Source organism: Brachyistius frenatus, unplaced genomic scaffold, assembly GCF_029030835.1.
Source record: "Brachyistius frenatus isolate BFR_SWC_R1_liver_20210118 unplaced genomic scaffold, ASM2903083v1 Contig_48, whole genome shotgun sequence".
Taxonomy (NCBI): domain Eukaryota; kingdom Metazoa; phylum Chordata; class Actinopteri; family Embiotocidae; genus Brachyistius; species Brachyistius frenatus.
In genome coordinates, this window is record NW_027210647.1 from 2,723,737 (window position 1) to 2,742,628 (window position 18,892).

The 18,892-nt window shown below is 40.7% G+C and overlaps 1 protein-coding gene across 1 annotated transcript in view; it reads right to left on the minus strand.

The window, feature by feature from the left end:
- The window catches only part of tmem145 (transmembrane protein 145), a 36,105-nt gene extending 21,549 nt beyond the window's left edge, over nt 1-14,556 (minus strand). The window contains exons 1-4 of the mRNA XM_069703898.1: nt 14,280-14,556; nt 3,111-3,185; nt 2,518-2,595; nt 601-687 (exon numbers count right to left, since the gene is read on the minus strand). Of these exons, the coding sequence (XP_069559999.1) occupies nt 601-687; nt 2,518-2,595; nt 3,111-3,185; nt 14,280-14,390 (351 nt within the window). The 5' untranslated portion in view covers nt 14,391-14,556. The remainder of the gene's footprint in view (nt 1-600; nt 688-2,517; nt 2,596-3,110; nt 3,186-14,279) is intronic.
- Between the last annotated feature and the right edge of the window lie 4,336 nt (nt 14,557-18,892).

Sequence of the window (18,892 nt, forward strand, 5' to 3'; positions counted from 1 at the left end):
AAAGGTGTTAAAGTGAAGAACAATCTTTTGAAACCTTTCCGACTGACTGAGATGCATCATCAGCAGTGGAAAAGTGTAAATCAGTAAAATGTTATGAAAACACATTAAGGTCCATTAGCTCTCACTCCCTCTCTATCTGTGTCTGTTTATTGTTTGTCTCTTTTACATATTTATGTGCCTTTTTTGCATTACAAAAGAGTGTGCCATAAGAAAGATGAAAATACGTTCAACTGTGTGGTGATAAAAATAAACAACGTGACACTCTATAATACACACACACACACACACACACACACACACACACACACACACACACACACACACACACACACACACACACACACACACACACACACGTATCACCATACAGCGGTGTCAGAGGTCACATTCAATTACAGAGAAGAAGCCTGGCATTGGAGTATGTATGAATTTTTTTTTTTCTCTTTTTTTCTCAAGGACAAGATACTGTTCAGTGGAAGTATGTCTATGTAAATATCTTTGTGTGTGTGTGTGTGTGTGTGTGTGTGTGTGTGTGTGTGTGTGTGTGTGTGTGTGTGTGTGTGTGCGTGTGTGTGTGTGTGTGTGTGTCTATGCTCTTACCACACAGCCTGACCAGGTGTAGCGTGTGGTGAGGTTGATGACCTGGTTGTTTTCGGACCTCAGCACCGCTTCCTTCTGGTAGCAGTTCTGATAAAGGCAGAAAGAAAAAGAAAACTCAAAAGCAATGTTCAAAACATAAACAAATTGGCCCTATCTTAAATATGAGTTGTATCTACTCACCCTCAGCCTTTCTAATCTACTTCTATTCAAAGTACCTTTCAATAGATCTTAGGACAACAAGTGCTCAAGATTGTTGCATTCAGCTGTGGTTTATACCTACATAAAGATATGTAAATATTAAGTAATGGAAGAGAGAGATGTTCCAGTCCATGAAATGCACGGTGTTTAATCAAAATGTAACTGAAACAGTCCCTGCTTTGGTATCTGCTCTGATAACTGATATATATTTGTGTCTCTTCTAGTTTTCTCTTCTGTGATGGATTTGTCTCTGTGTGACTGCCAAATATTAGGGCAAAAATGCAGAGGATAATAAAGGCCATTTGATGATGTGCTGTTTGTAAGTGCACTGGAAATATCTCAACATAATGTGTCACAAGATCTTATGAAGAAAATTCCCCCCCAACCAAAAGACTTCAGTGGACTTCAGCCAGGAAATGCAAGGTTTGGGTCAATAATATTTCTTTTTAAAATGCTAAGCCATTTTAGCATTGATTTTCTTGTGTAGTACATTATGTTACAAAATACTTGATAACCCTAATAAACATTGTACCACAGAAACTCACCTTCCTTTCATAATACAAGCAACAGTTGCATCAGAAGCCATGTGTTGATCAAATAAAACTAGTTAAGCGCAGCTCTATAAAAGGTGAGTGAAAGGTATTAAAGTCTGTCTACAATAAATGGCTGCATTATATATTATTCATTGGTTGTGAAAGCAATTTAATGTTGATTTATAGACTAAATCATGTTATATCTCATAGTACCAGCTGACTGTGCCATATAGAGGAGAAGATACAATTTTCATGCATGCTAGTTCTACAGCCGAGGGACTGAGCAGTTTACTGGAATCCACTCTCTATCTCTCTGCAGCCAAAGATTTCAGACTTAAGTCTTGAAATTATGGAAACAACCAGATGGTATATACACGCTGCATAGACAGTGGGTATGAGAACAAGTTTACCAGATGTAGGAATTACTCGAAAGGCGTACAGTCTGTTAAATACGTGGAAAGAGATGTGTTTGTCCATTCTTTTGGTTTTGCACTTCAGCAGACTGGATTTTTTCATAAAAACAGCAACTACAATAACTGAAGCGCTGACTTTCCAGTGTATTTGAGTGTTCACAATGATATTGGGTGAACAGTGTTGGAATCATAGTCATTTATACATTGTTCCCCAATTTTTGGAGCAGGACAGAGACAGGCTTTTAGTCCACCCAAAATTGATTTCAATATTATGGAATTAATGTTCAAATTATGCACGTCATGCCGATAATGACTCTTCTTTTTTTTTTTTTTACTAAAGAGCCAAACATTCAGTATTATTCAAAATAACTGGTCTTTAAAGCACAATAGACATTTATTCAAAGAAAATCATGCTGTCGTTTTGTGGAGTGGCCTCAGTTCAGGCTGAACTCTCTTGTGTATCACTGCCATCACAAAAATGGATTGTACCATCCTTGATCACTGCATGTATCATCCATAATACATGACCGCCTGTGAGTGAAAAGCCTCTATTTCTAAAATGTCATCTTTTCAGGAAGTGACAGCTTTGTTTTTATTCTGAGCAGCATGAGAAGTGTGCGACCCCTCAGTTTAAGTTAAATTGTAAAAATTAGCAACGCTAGAATTACAGGAGTATTTCTCTACAACAGTGACATATGAATATAAATGGAACAGTAGTTCTCTTTAATGATGGCTTGTCAGAAGACATGATGCAGAGGGTGTCAGTATCTCACCTTTTCAGGCCTCTTGTACACAGCTGGCCACTGAGAACTGTCATCAAAGTAGAGCAATATGTTCTGACAGCAGCGAGACTGCACAGAGGAGAGACAGTGACAGAGACACAGAAAGAAAAGACATTGCATTGGGATGTGCACAGATCAGAGAGGAGGCAGTCAGACGGTTTGAGATCAATACAACAAAACTGTTTCCAAAGTCTGCAGGCTAAAACAGTAAAGCAATGCATGGGTGGAAGACGACAGTGGAAGAACAAAACAGACGCATAGAGAGATGTAAAGGAGGGGGGGGAAGGAGGAGGAGGAGTGGATAGAGAAATAAGGACGAGGAGGTTACAGCAGGAACCGTCAGAGGAAGACGGAGAGACATGAGAAAGAGCGGTGGCATCGGTTTATATGAGGTTAGAGGAAGGGAAGACAGAGAGATAGAACTAGAAGGAGATAATAAAGCACCGAAAGAAAGGATGAAGAAAGAAGACAAGGACACTTGTGTTGCCAGACAAGCTGAGCTAATGTGAAAAAAATTATTTCAGCAATAAATGGGAAACAAATGCAGGATACAGACACACAAAACTTAACGTTAGTCATCCTACCTTTGGATAGCGGAACCGGAAATCCAGCCGCCCAAAGTCAGTGAGAAAACAGAAGCGTGTGAGGAAAACCCAGTCCTGTAGTCAGGATAGAAAAGGACAAACAATTAACATGTGTGGGAGGAGCAAATAACAGGCAGAAACAAGAATCTACAGCCACCCTGGGCAGTTCTTTGAAACTACACTTAGGTACAGCAGTACTATGAGCTACACGCTAATATCTGCCTGCATGTTTACAATGACAATGCGAACATGCTAATGTTTAGCGGACATTCCTTTTTACCATGTTAATTATCTCAGCTTTGTGTCTAATCATCTAATTAGCTCTAAACACCAAGTACAGCTGAGGCAGATTGGAAATTCAGTGGTTTTGCAGGTATTTGGTCAGATTTGTGTCAAATAAGTCGTAGTTACAACAGAACTAAGCAGTTTGATGCAACAGGTGAATTTTAATGTTGTTCTGAAGACGATGAGTTCGATCGAAGCCGTAAGTGTGAATCTGGATGAAAAAAAGCCCATGATAATTGTGTTAGCTGAAAAGTTACAGGATGACACAAAAGCAACAAATGTCCGCCTGATGGTGGAGCTAAAGTAAAAATAAGGAGATCCGCAAAGTCAGGACCACTCTGAAAACCAGGAACATCTGCTTAATTTCACGCCAATCCATCTATCAGATAATGAGATATTGTAGATGACAAGTGAAAACCTATCAATTATTAGGATTTATTCTCTGAGCAACATGGATATCTGTGTCAGAATTTACCAACAACCCATCCAAAAGATGCTGAGCTACCCAGACAACAAGAAGGGAACGGAAGCACCCCAATGAATTCACAGCCTTTACTTTTGCAAACAGACATTTCAACACTGTCTGTGTCGGTGTGTTCCAGTTCCCTTTTGTTCCAAGTTTGATGTCCTCGAGCTGAGAAACGTTAGATTCAGCTGCAATTTGCTGGAAGACACACAGAGAACCCTGATTCAACTAGATGCTGAGATATTTCAAAATGAACGGACCAACCGACAAAACAATGACCAACAGACGGACATTAACTTCACAGGAACCACACGACTGGCATAGCTAAAAAGAAAAAAGAAAAAAAAGAAAAAGAAAAGAAAGGTTGTGGGTAAGCATACGAAAGTAAAAGAGGGAAGGACAGCCGTAGGGAAGGGAAGAAAGTAAATGGAGTTGGGGAGGACATAAACGAGACTATAAAGAAGAAAAAGAGCAAAGAGTGAGAAAGGGAGTAAAAACAGCAGGGAAGAGATTCAGGAACGTTAAAGAAGAAGTAGGAGCAGTAAAAAAAAAAAAAAAAAAAAAAAAAGAAGAGGTTTGTGGAAGAAATAAGAAAGGAAGGAGGGAAGTGCCAAGTGGGTAAGGTTGTAGAGAGGGTAAACAGAGAGGGCATAAAGGGCTGCCGAGTACACGAATATGCAAAAGGTACAGAAGAAGAAGAGAAAAAAATATCCGATCGTAATATTATTCAGCCATACGCTTGGCAGCATGAGACCAGATAATAGTGCTGATGGTGTACTTCCCTGAGCTTATATAAGGCACTGCAGCAGGAAAGCCATAGTGGGTCAGTGGTGTTCTTTACACTGTATATACATGCATGCAAACGCACGTACATATACATTCATACATAGTGTACTGTAGACACACGGTGTATTCTATACAGCTGCGGCCAGACATATTCTGTAGATCAGGGTCATAGTGCTGAACGCAGCACTTACACCACATCACTTATATGCTGTTTACACACACTTCTCCATCTGGATGAGTGCCCAGTGTGAGTAAACCCAACTGAGGGATCTAGAATAAATGAAGGCCTCTGAACCAGAATGAGACATCAAATCTTTAAGAATTAGGAAAAGATAGTCCTGCCAAATGAATACAACAAATTTATAAACGTCTCATATATACAAATGACAGCACAGAAAGACTGAGGCAGGATTCACGTCTAAAATATCCGCAGTGTCTTTCTAAATAGTCTGTACTCCGAGAAAAAACAAACATGCCAAATCTATCATTTCAGCTTCAGATTTGCTCTTTTGTTTGTCGTGTTTGATGGCAAGATAAATATTTTTTGCACTGTTGGTCAGACCAAATAACGATATGAACATCATAATTTTCTCATGAAAATTGTGGGGGACATCATCTATATTTTGTTATTTTACAATTTTCTGACATCTTATACATCAAATGTTTAAAATGCATCATGAATATCATTAGTTATATAAATATATATATACCCCAGTTATGGAAGAACTGAATAATGAGGTTCTGAGGAAATATCAAGAACAAAAAGGAACAATGTGAGCTAGTATTCAATACCAACTATTTACTCTTTACAAAATGAAAAATGACGAACAGACAATACAAACAAGGACATGATGAATGGGTAACAAGGTATGTACGCAACAATTGATGTTATAAAACCACAAAATGATATGGTATGTTTCCATGTCAATTCTAAAAAACAATCAGTGACAGAGGTTTGGGCTACCTCCGGGTGTTCAGATGGTAATTTTCTCCCTTTTCTCCCTTTTTGTTTTTGACAACAGATCTATTTAAAATAATGAAGAAAGTAATGGAACAAGGAACACCAGCCACAGTGAGCAGTTAGATGAGGAGCGACACGACTGCAAACCTCCAACCCCTTAGGAAGGTTAACTGACTCAATTATTATTGACTGACTTCTTTATTTAAACAACATGAGGTTGGTTTGCTGCCCTGTAAATAGATACACCAGTTTCCAGTTTCTCTTCCGTCGTATTTCGGCCAAAGTGGCAGTAGTATTAAACCACAGGTGACGTAAATGCAACAGAGCTGAAATCTTAAGGATTACAACTTCAATGCTGCCTAAGGAACCATGCCAGAACTTAGATAAATACAGCCCACAATTTGTCCTGACTTCCTGACTGAAATGTGTGGATACTCTAATCCAGTTATTACTGACCCTTTAAGAGAAGTGTCTGATTAAGGTGAACAAGACCAAGAATTTAGAGGCAGTTTCACTATTTGACACTTGAAAACTTTCAGTGTTAGACACGACTCAAACAATTCAGTCAGAAGCATTGAGTACAGATGCGATACAAGCTCTACTGAGCCCTGTGGTCATGATTTGGTAAATAAACCAGCAATGGGTGGTAATCATTCATGTGGATATAACAACAGAACAGGTAGATGCACTCATTTCTCATTTCACAGAACAGTTATATAAGTTCAAAACTGAATCTCTCCACTGCACGGTAACTTGCAAGACCATGAAAACACATTTAAACTAAAACAAGATGGATAGCAAAATCCCAGAGGTTAAAGTATCTCATAGGCAGACATGATATTTTATTGATGAGTCTCTCAAGTTGTACTTCAGGTAATGTTAACTTTCCTTAAAATCAATCGTGCTTTTCAAATTTTAAAGCACACACGATAAACACGACCACAACTTTTTTCAAGTTTTGACTTTCCAACAACACACAAGAATCTGCTCCACATATCAGCCTCTTCAAGGACCAGAGTGCAGTCTTCCTCTTCCTTATTAAAACAGGGCTTCAGGTTGGTTATTATGAACTTTTGATCTCCAACCGACCAACAAAACTCCTCATGCACAATTATACTGTAATTACCTCTGCCCCGCGTTCTCTCTACATAAACAAGCACAGTAATTTCTGTGCTGAGAAATAAAGTGCAACCAGAGCAGCGTAGCGTGGCCGGCACTGCTGCCTCCATATATCACAGCAAACAAAACCGCAGCCATATTTCAGCTACTGCGAGCCAGCTTCAGCCCTTGGAGCCTCTGGGTTATAATTCATGGCAAACTCCAAAAGTCACTGAAGCCCGAGACTCTCGCCCACCACTGTGCGTTGTCCCGGGTGACGCTTAAGTCTGTAACCGTGACAACCAGGGCAGCAGAGGGAAGCAGTGACCCAGAGATGAATCCCTGGAGAGAGAGAGAGGGGTGGTCTGGTTGGCATGGTGGGATGGAGGGGGGTATCCTTTAACTCACTGCAGACCGGGACTATGAAAGACGCCTTTGTCGGACAAACACACTCATAATTACCCACAAACATCTGTCATGCACGTCTACATCCGAAACATGCATAGCCACGCTGATACACACACACAACACACACAACGCCATCCCCTCCATCCCCCAACTTCCATTAGTTCCATAGCAACCACTGCATTCTTTCGTTTGCAGCTGCCATAGAAACATCAAAAGGGCTCGGTGTTCATTCACAACACACAAACACTTTTATTGTGTGGCACTCTTGTACAATTGTCCTTCAAAATTTCTCACTCAATTACAGACCTCCAAACATTGATCTTCTGAGCAGATAACGAGCCTGGCTTCCTCACGGTATGAGCCGATATTTTTGAGATACTCACACACACACACACACACACACACACACACACACACACACACACACACACACACACACACACACACACACACACACACACACACGCTGAAGAGGGCACAAGAGGCCACTAAAGCGTTTAACTCACGAATTTATGGATCAAATTCAAAAGAGTGAACCACTGATTGATTGATTAACATTAAATGATTTAAAAAGAAACCAAATTAAGTTAATTACCAACAATTATGACTCTCTTACTTTTACTCAAATCAAAATTTCTAATAGAAGTGTTTACTTCAACCAAGCCGTCTGTCAATGGGCCAGATTCTATTGCTCATACAATACTGTAATCAAACATGACCTAACATGTTGAATGTGAGAAAAGAAAAACACTAGAAACACACCAGATGGCCAACATTTTAGCAAAGTCTGTGGACACCCAAACATTACATCAATGTGTGCATGAAGAACTTTTCATTCCTAAGTCGTGGGCATTAATATGCCATTAGAACCGCCACTATTCTTGCGGAAAGGCTTTCCACAAGATTTTTTTTTTGAAGCAGGCTGCACGGATTTGTTCCTTTTCTGCTGCAGGAGCATTAGTGAGGTCAGACACTGATGTCAGGCGATAAGGCCTGGCTCGGAATCAGCAATCCACTTCATCCCAAAAGAGGTTTGATGGGGTTGAGGTCAGAGTTCTGCGCAGACCTGTCAAGTATTTCCTCAACAAACTCAGAGACCATTACTTTATGGACCTGGCTTTGTCGTGAGACAGAAACGAGGTCTTCCAACAACTGTTGCCTGGATGTGCAATAATAATAAATATCATTGAGTGGAAATTTCCCTTGAATGGACCTTAACAAGGCCTTGAATGATGAGTTGATTAACTCATTGGTCTACTCAGAAAAATAACTGCCAGCTATTCTAAGGACTGATAAGTAGATTTGGCTGTTTTTAAGGTTAAAATACAAAACACTGATTTAAATGTGAGCATATGAACTTGTCTCTGTCTCATTTAGGATGAAACTGAATATTTTTCAGTTTTGAAAAGTTGGTTGTAGAAAACATGTTTTTTAAAGATGTCTCTTTGGTTTGAAGACATTTTATGAAGTAAACTCTAATTGAGTGATTGAGGAAATTATTTGAAGACAAACTGCTGATGACAATAATCTATATTTGCAACCCTGATGAAAAATAGCCTCAGTACACAAATACTGTATGCATATTTTTTGGCCATACAGTGCACTCATGCACTGTATGAACAGGATTTTGACATTCATCCTAAAAGAAAAGCAGGTGAATCTAATTGTATATCTAGATACAGATTTTCATATCGCACAGCCCTATTTAAAAATCATTTAGGTCATTTATCACACAAATCTGTCAAATATTTGCTTGTTTTAAAGTGAAAATGTTTCAGTTTTAGATCATTGGAATGTAATTCAAATTGCTTGTTTTTTTCTCATATTTTATATAGAAAATGATAATTACACCTTTTTTTTTTTTAGATTGATTGATAATAATAAGAAATCATCAGTTGAAACCCTCAAGATTTAAGCCGGAGTCTTTTTTTCCAAGCAAAAAAGTCCTGTGATTGGCATTTTTCCACTATTTTCTGACATTACGTAGTTGAAGCAATCAGTTAATAAATAGCCGGATTAATTGGTGGTAAAAATAATCTTTAGTTGCAGCCTGACAGAATTAAGCAAGTTTCGACACTTCAAAGTCAGGAAAAAAAGAAAAGAACAAAAAAAAGCCATGATGGCGTCAACAAGCTCGAATGGCGTTTTCACAATCTACTAACAGGGTCAAGCAATTCCATCAACGTCAACAGCTTAACTAAGCGGAAGCTAGTTAGCCCAGAGTAGCTCAGCGTGTAGTGTGTGTGTCAGTGGTGAACAGAAAAGGAACTGAGCCCTGGAGAACTGCAACAGTGGATGAGGTGTCTACCTTAATCCCCTTTTAGTCTTCTTATTTCCCCAAGGCCACTGCATTGTGATGCAGAGTTACTCAGCCACCTCCCAAAGTGTGTGTGTGTGTGTGTGTGTGTGTGTGTGTGTGTGTGTGTGTGTGTGTGTGTGTGTGTGTGTGTGTGTGTGTGTGTGTGTGTGTGTGTGTGTGTGTGTGTGTGTGTGTGTGTGTGTGTGTGTACACTCCATTAATCAAGTGCTATTCCTTCATGCAGTATCTGGTCAATTCAGCACCTCACAGTCTCATTCTCTTATTGTGTCTTTATTCTTCCTTACAGTTCCTGTCCTTTAATCTCTGTAGCGTTCTGTCTTTTCCTCTTTCTCTCTTTCCAGACCCCTGTTTGCTTGCTAAGCCTCATTAACAATTAATTACCAATCAGCTAGTCAAGTCACCCCTGGACCGCATGGGCTTCTCAATGATTCATTAGTCAGGGTTACACAACACTGCAATGCATAAACACACTCACCCACAGACACACATGCAAACACACTCAAGATCTGTCCCTTTCTGTCGTACTGGGGGTTTCAGTGAGCAGCAGAGACATGGAGACACACACACACACACACACACACACACACACACACACACATGCATATGCATGAGAGCAAACATATGGACACATGGAAACACTTTCTCACATGCACCCACCTGCACACATATGGCACCTGTATCTAATCACAATGACTCATTAAAAAGAGATAAAGGAAAACTGATTGAGCTGTGGACTGAAAATCCAATCCATATTAGGTTCCCAAAGCTTTCTTCACAGTCAAATTGAAGGATTTTTCAGGGACTATTTTTTTTTAAGGTCTTGTTTGGTGAAATCCAACAGTTCAGAACTGGCATGTTTTAAGATAAGACATGAGACATCACATGCGAGGCACTTTACTTCATGATCCTATTAAGACGTAAAAATCCAGGCGAAACCCTTCATTTCAAAACTGCAGCACGTTGTTTTTTTCCTCAGGATGTCAGGTGCTGATTTTGGGATGGAGAGAGGCCCAATGAGCTGGAGCACGCTGATGAATGCAGCTGCTAGATTTTTAAATTAGGAACAGAACTTTCAAGGGTATTTTCATTCATTTTCAAAAGACGAAAGGTTTAATGACCTTCCTTGTCAAATCCAAAAATTTTCATTAACTGAAAGACCAACTGAAAACGAGGGCTGAATGATTCATTCAGTTTAATATCAAAATCGCAGTTTGAAAGGGGCACAAGTTTTGACAATAATTTATGCAATTAAAAGTGTTTTATTAAGCAGTTACAGATAAATAAGACAGTGACAATTGTTGCTGACAAATTTCATTGACATGCAAACATCAAAAAGAAACCTTAGCCGTTGCCTGGTTAATAAAGTCTCTGTCCTGGTGTCATTTAGACTAAATTTGGGCCACTATAGTATGTGGACCGAAGTTTTCTATATATCAAGTTTATGTACTTATTCCGACTGGTTTGATTCACTTGAATGGCGTCAACAACATGCAATTACATGAATTATTATTTATTTATTTTTTTATATATATAATTGTACTCATGCTGAAACAAACTACATTTCAGAGCTTTGTTAAAAAAATGTACACCAAAAATACAGGCTCGTATTTTAATCTGTAGGGACATGATGTTTGCCGTGAAAATGTCAGAGCAACAGGTCTGCTCAGCCTGGGGTCACATGAGGTCTTTGCTTTAGTTAAACGCTCAATATCAGTCTGCTGCCAACTCATACAGCTCTATGGACGTGGACACAAGAGACACAGGCTGAAGCAGAGTGTGGACTTACTGCCTTGCTCAGAGGTCCTGGTGCTGTTGTCAGTTGAAGGAGGGCAAAGTTTATTTATTTCCAACATTTTCCCAGCTGGTTTCAAACGGCCGTCCTTGTTCTGCCCTTAACTTCACAGCTCCACTGCCCCTCAAAGGGACATTTTATCAGTGCGTCCATACGCCATGAGCCACTCCGACTAATTGTACACATCGACCAGCCCAATGAAAGCCGTTGACCAGTGTACCACGTCAGTGACTATAGATAAGTTCAGCTTGTGTCTCCCGTTATTACTCCAGCCACTCACATCATTTCCAACAGTTCATCCCTTCCAGTGCGGTTTAATTTCATTTGTCAATTTACTGTTCTGCACAAACTCTGCCTTCACCTCTGCAGATATTGAAACAACTACGGCATCCAGGGACCGAAGCTGAGTTCATTCTGGGAGAGAGTGTTTCCATCTGAGGGAGGGCAGTGTGGAGTGGAGTGAGTGGGTGACCTTCGGGCAGAAATGCACAAGCAAGACTGATGAGGAGTTAAACCTCACACACACACACACACACACACACACACACACACACACACACACACACACACACACACACACACACACACACACACACACACAGTGATGCCTGATGTCATTCAAAGTGCTGTGTTTGCTAATGTTGTCAAATGATACCTGACTCTGGGACAAGAAGAAAAACTCCCACCACAAGGTTCAAGAAAAACATTTGAAAAGCATGACATGAAGTGAATGCCTGCATTTTTTTTTTTTAATTATTCATTATGCATTTTTCAAACCAATTTTTCATACAATACATTCACTGTATTGTACAGTTTCACACTGTACTCCATTAATGAATTTGTCCATCAACAGAGAATCCATCAGCAACTATTTTGGTCATCGTTAAAGTCATATTTAAGCAAAAATGCTAAAAATCCACTGGCAACAGCCTGTCAGATGTAAATATTTTCTAATGAATGCTTAGACATAATAAGCAAGAGGTAGACATTTTATAAGCCAAATGATTAATTGAGAAAATAATCAGATTAATTAGTAATGGAAATACTTTTTAGCTGCACCCCACAATAAAGTTGAAATGTGGAATTTACTTGTTCATGTAAAATCCTCTCATTTATGCTCATACGTAACAAGATAGGCTGACTATAACTATATTCTTATTTACTGCAGAGAAAAGTAAACGGCTGTCCTTCTGGTCAGGAGCTGGACAGTCTCTCTCTCTCTCTCTCTCTCTCTCTCACACACACACACACACACACACACACACACACACACACACACACACACACACACACACACTCTAACACTTGGAAGCTGCCCAGTACAACCTATTGCAGGCCACTGAGCAGCTCCCCTGGAGCAGGTGCAGATTCAGCGCTGCGTTCAAGGGCATCTCCACAGTCGTGATGAATGGATGAGTGCCTCAATTTATCCATTCGGATCCCCGTCATCATCCCGGGAATTCAAACTGATGACTTTAATCTCAGTTTGACTCAATTTAAAATTGACTGTACTCAAGAGGTCAGGGAATGTGAGCACAACAAGGCAGCAAGCTACAGTAGTAAATACTACTAGTTGGCTCAAACCGATAGATTCTGTTCTTTTTTTTTTTTTTTGGAAGAGCCAAGTAAAGCGAAGTAGTGAGGTGACATTCCGGTGAGGAGCTCGCAGGAGTAGTGCACATGATCAATGCAAAAATATTTATCCTGTTTGTGATATTTCTGAGCATGCATACCTCTTTTATTGCAGCACCTTCCATCACGGTGATCAGAGGCACAGTGACAGAACACAGACCCTCCTCTGCTGTTAGTCACTGAGCGGCTCCAATGTGGCAACAGCAGATTTCAAGTACCGAGGGTGCTCATGTCAGAGCTGAAACATTTTTGTTGACTGATTAGTTGAAAAAGAGTCCTGTCAAAAGTTTTGCCATTCATGTATCAAGCATTAATGCTAAATAGTTCCTGCCTCTGCCTTTTAAATTCTGCTTTTCTGTGGTTTATATAATTGTCAGCTGAATTGTCAGACAATACAAGAGAAAATTATTTCTTATGAGGATCTATGAGGCGGATTTGTTTGAAATAAATTGAGCCTATAGCAACTCCAGGCACAGATGGTGTCTCAGAGTGAATGGTAATGTGTCTTCTCTTGTTTCATGGAGATAAATACTTTGCCTTTCAGAATTATCATGATGTTCTAAACAACCATGAATAACTTGATCTTAGGCTCAATTTGACAGGGTTGTTGGAGACTACTTTGTCTGCGGAGTGCCCTGTATTGTTTAACTTGCGACAAAATGGTAGGCAGCTCTACTGTGTGGCTCATTTATGTCGAACTTGATCCCAACAAACTCGTGAAAATGCCAGCCAGAGATGTGGAACAGCAGGTGGTACTCTCCTGAATTGCAAACGGCCCAGAGCTACGCTCCAGCCGCACAGTCAACATTTTAACTCGCAGATCTTGTCAGGGGAGCTATGATGTCGTTCCTGATTTGTCTGACAGCTGACTCTAAACCATGACCAGCCTTTCTGAAGCCCAGTTTCTGAAGGATCGCCACTAATCCACCGCTGCGCGCCAGAAGCCATATGACGCACACCTGTGACGGGTCCTCTGATCAGAGAAGGAAAAACCACTGCTCATTTACATTTAAGCATGACAACAAAACAATACACGTCCAACTGAATCTGGCTTAAGGATGAGCAATGTGCCGGAGGCTTGATTGGTAGCCTTGGACTGGTGGGATGCCGCTTTCTGGGACAACAATGATGCCAAAGACTATCATGAGGATGAAATATACGCCACACTTGAGACGCACGCAGATCGCGCGCAATTGCAAGGCAGAACAGAGGTGAGTGTGTTTCATATGGCGACAATAAACAGCCGTGCATACGCGAGGCAACTTGACAGTAGCCCCTTCGTCTGTCCGCGGAGCAGTCCGCCACAGAGACACCTGCGTGCGGATACGCAGTCAGGTCGGTTCCCCACTCCTATCAGTCTGTGGCGGTGTCATTGTAGCGAGGAACCAAATTGAAGAGGTAAAGGGAAAAACTGCCCTCACCTCTTTGGTGTTGACGATGCCTCTGACGTATTTCCCGAGGACAGAATCCACGCAGAGGACGCTGGACAGGACGGCCAGGCACAGGAGTCTCTCCCCGACCCTCACCTCCATCTTTCTCTCTCCCCCGCTGTCGCTCGTCTGCTCTCCGGGCTCCCCGAATCCTGTCTCTGCGCGGGAGCGCGCGCTGAGGAACAGAGATGAGAGCTGGTGAGAGAGGAGCCAGGCGCGTTCACGCTGGTCCCTTCAATGCATGTGGCCCCCTCCAGCAGTTGAAGCTGGATGGTGGATGATGGTGTGTGTGTGTGTGTGTGTGTGTGTGGTTGTTTGGAAGGGGATGGTGGGTGCCGGGCGCGCGCATGGTTCCGCTCGTGCTTTGACAATGCGACACGTCCACATAAAAAAAATGCCATTGCAGATTGCAATCATGTTTTCATTAGAGGTCACACCTCTAATGAAGTAGCACTGAGACAGATGATGCCTGCCCTCCTGGTTCAAATTATTATGTCAGCAAGATATTTATCAACAGGAACGGGATATAATGGGCTGCATTAATGTGAAATTCACCAGTAAAATATTACCGTGCAAATTTTGTGTCCATGCAAGAACAACAGATTGTTTCAGTAAAAGTAGAAGGCTATCATCACAATGTAAAATATTAAAGTAGCCTATAATTCCTGTACTTAAACCAAAATTAAAGTATAGATATCAGCAAAATTAAGTATCAGAAGTTATTCAGTATTATAGATAGTGTTCCATTTTTTAGTATTGCATCCTTAGTTATAGAGTATTCGATGTTTAGCTGGTCAACATGTAACTCATTTGTGTTGTCTAGTAGTTTAATCTATACAGCAGCATCATTTTTCATAGATATACAGCTGATTTTTCTCCTCATGATAATGATGTGAAAATACAAAAAGCTCTGCATCATGCATTTTTGCTAACAAAATGTGCCTCGCTTTGTTGACCTTTATCTGGCCGAGTCTGGTATTAATAAAATTCAATCAAGCAGTTGATTTACAAATGCAATCTTCAGTCATAATTACATATAAAAATGTGTAAAAGCGATTACAAATACCAAGACTATCTCAGCAGTTTGAATTATTAAACTGACCTTTAAACCTTTAGTTTGATTAATGCTAAGAAGAGGTTAATTCATGAGCCTGGACACAACAGAAGGGTTCATGGGAGAATATATTTATTTAGATAAAAATCAACAAAGGAAGGAGATTAGCCTACTCATTATAGATCATTATAGTATAGATCCTGCAAAGAAAATGCAGTCAAATCAATCAATCTGCAATCAATCTGATTAACAAATCTGGAAGTAAAAATATCTACATGTTTCATAATCTTTAATATACATTCTTTTTTTTTTATTCACAGGTTTGCACTTGTGGTGTTTTCAATAAAGGAAAATTAAACGATAAAAACAAATACATTTAAAACATCTTGTTTCCAGTCTATGGCTCTTTTTTTTTTTTTCTGTTTTAAAGGCTAACACTTTCTACATCAGAATTGTTGCGGCACTACTTGCATAAGGAGTGCAGACAGGCTATGACACTGATTAGCACCTGCATTTTCAAAAATAACAGTTAACAGCAGATACTAAACAGCGAGGACAGAACAAGACTCCAGCTGCAGTCTTTGGTTTTGCCTGAAACTTAAGCCAGATATCAAGAGTATTTATCATAAGGAAAGATTACCGGAGAAGTGCTTGAGGTCAGTTTAACACACTGATGCATATGTATAAGAAGCAGGCTTTGAGGAATCCTATATCTTCTTGAAATTAAGTGTTACTACATGGGTCGGTATATTATCTGTGCAGTCCGAGCTCGAGGTGATTCAAACATATTGCACAACAATAAACGGCATCACGACATTGTTGACGGAGGAGGCCGAGACTGTGAGAAGAAAAATGACGTGACGCTGGTGTCTAACTACATAACGAGCTCATGTTTGTAGCAGTATTGCAATTTGCGTTGCACTTCACTGAAACCAGCCTGGGGCAAAGAAAATCTCTGATGAAAAGCGCTTTCGAAGAGTAAAACTGGAGAGGTATCCTGCACAACTCGAGAGCTGCACACCTAAGGAAGCCGCACTGAAGCGCGGCATGGTCCCTCCCTCCTCCCTCCTCCCCCCCAACTCACTGGGTAGGTTTGTGATTTTAATGGTGCTCATTAACAAGCCAATCATCAATCTAGACGCTGTTTGAAGCAGCAATATTAATTAAAACAATACTGAACCAAATAGTTCAGCATAAAATTGCAGGCAGCATACACATCAGAAGAATCCACAAACATGTCAGGAAGCGGAAAACCGAAGATAACACTGACCATCTCTGTAAAAATCATTTGACCAAAACACCAGATGGGTTCTCTGGTCCATCACCTGCACTTAGGTGAGTCTCACGCATGGCGGGGCATCAAGGGTAACAGGCACGTGAAGGCCAACACACAGCATGTGGATGAATTTGACACAACTTTTACCTCACATAACGGACACACAAAAAACAAAAACAAAACAAAAGTGCTAATGATCAATCAACCCTGCTCCCCTTCATACGCAGTGGCGTTTTCAGTATTGATGAAGGAGTCAAGTCGATGTACAGCATGTCATAGAAGAAAAAAAAAGAAGAAGAGGTTTTTACACCAACAGATAATAAAATACTGTGAATAGTCTCTCGACTGTAAAGTGCCTTTCCTTTATGTGAACACGTGACACAAACAAAAAGGGTGCGCCCACGTGTGAGCTGGTGTTTCCCCACACGTTACGGAGACTAGTGATCGTGTGAATGTGCACATGCAGACTGAGCCACAGACACCGAGCAAAGAGAGATACACAGACATGAAAACACTTCCGCTTAAAATGAACTAAAATCAACAGACCAACTACCACGAAAGTGCACAGTCAGCATAAACAGCGGCTGTAAAGCAAGTTCAACCTTCCGACCAAAGTGAGTGTATAACTTTCTTCTTTTTCGTGGACCTGGTTCGCTCCATCAATCTGACTAAAAATATTGCGGTAAGTACTTCGAGCTGACAGAACTGAGTATGGTCTAATCCTCTAGCATGACTTTGCTGCTGAAAATCCTGCTCTTCTACAGGGGGAGGATTTTGCACTCAGAGCGTCAGCTAAATCCTATTCATCACACAGCATCCCTTTCCGCAAACCTGGCAACCCCCAACCCTGTTACCAGGCAAGGGCAGGACAGCACCGGCATTGTTGGCATCTATATTTAGTTGGACCCGATAGAGGGACTTGACCCTCTGAAGGACATTTTTTGTGTACTTCAAAGTGCTTTGATGGCAACATGCTCAGAGGAGTGTCCTCGGGTTATCAAAAACAAAGTCAACCCCAAAAGTGACGGTGCGGGGGGGGGGGGGAACATCCGGACCACCCGCCACTTTTAGTTAGCCAAATACAAGTTGAGTGGCATTTATGCAGCACTTTTGCAATCGCTTTTCTTGGTGAGGCTCCTTCAGCTTTGCTTAAAAGCCTCTGATTTGTTAAAACAGGTTGTCAGGCCGGAAACCCCCTGACTAGAGAGAAGTGCTACTCTGACACGGTGCATACTGTGCGGAGGAGTAGTGAGCCCGGTGAGGAAGCGGGACAACCCGAGAGGAAATCAGTGCAGTGAAGTCTAAAATGTGTATCAATAGCTGAGAGCTGAGCTTTTTGCTGCTCCTCTGCGTCTTACTCCGTTTCTGCAGAAGGAGAATGTTGAGCATCTGTTTCCAATCCAAAAATAAATTAAAAAAAAAAAAAAAAATGTTACCTCCTTCAGACATTTGAGGGCTATGATTGTTCTTGAAAGACTTTGCAAAGATGGGGCCAAAGTGTTCTTGTACTCGTGTTCAAATTAACAAATCTCATTGCATCTCCACAAATCAATAAAGTGAAGTCTCCGTATTAGAAATATCAGCACTACAAAAAGCACAAGGCAACCTGCAGATATGGCGCTGTGTCCCTGTGCAATATTCTACATTTCTTGTCTGATCAGTATATATATATATTACTGAGAGTAGGACATGAGCGTAATTGGAAAGGCCAAGTATGTGAGAGCAGCAGTGGCAGAAGAAGCAGAGGTAAATATTGTGCACTTTTAAAAACGATGAATAAACTGAATACGATTATATTAATATAGTGTACAAATCAACAAACAAGATTGTCATGACTAAGCAAATAAAAAAAAAAACGGATATAAATACCAAAAACTAATACTCCTGCATAAGATTATTAAAAACAGCAATGGAATCTCAAGATAGAAGTAGATCAGTTCCTCCAGTTTAGAGTCTTTCAGTCTGTTGTGTTTCAGTTTTGTAATTCTATTTGGGAGAAAGTCAACAGAGTTACTATCCACAAAGTGAGCTGTATTGACTGCCAAACTGGCATAATGGAGAACACAATGTGGAGTTATTAAGAGTGATTTAGAGTGGCTCCCTAAAGGACAAGTGGCCATTTTGATGGGGATGACTCTACACAGCAGCAATATATAGTGTTCCTACCACTATCTGATTAGGGCCTCAAATGACTGCCTCAGTCTGGATGAATCACCCATTCAGGCCTCGTCTCAAGAATATTGCGCGCTGCTTTATGTCCGAGCCTCCGCTGCC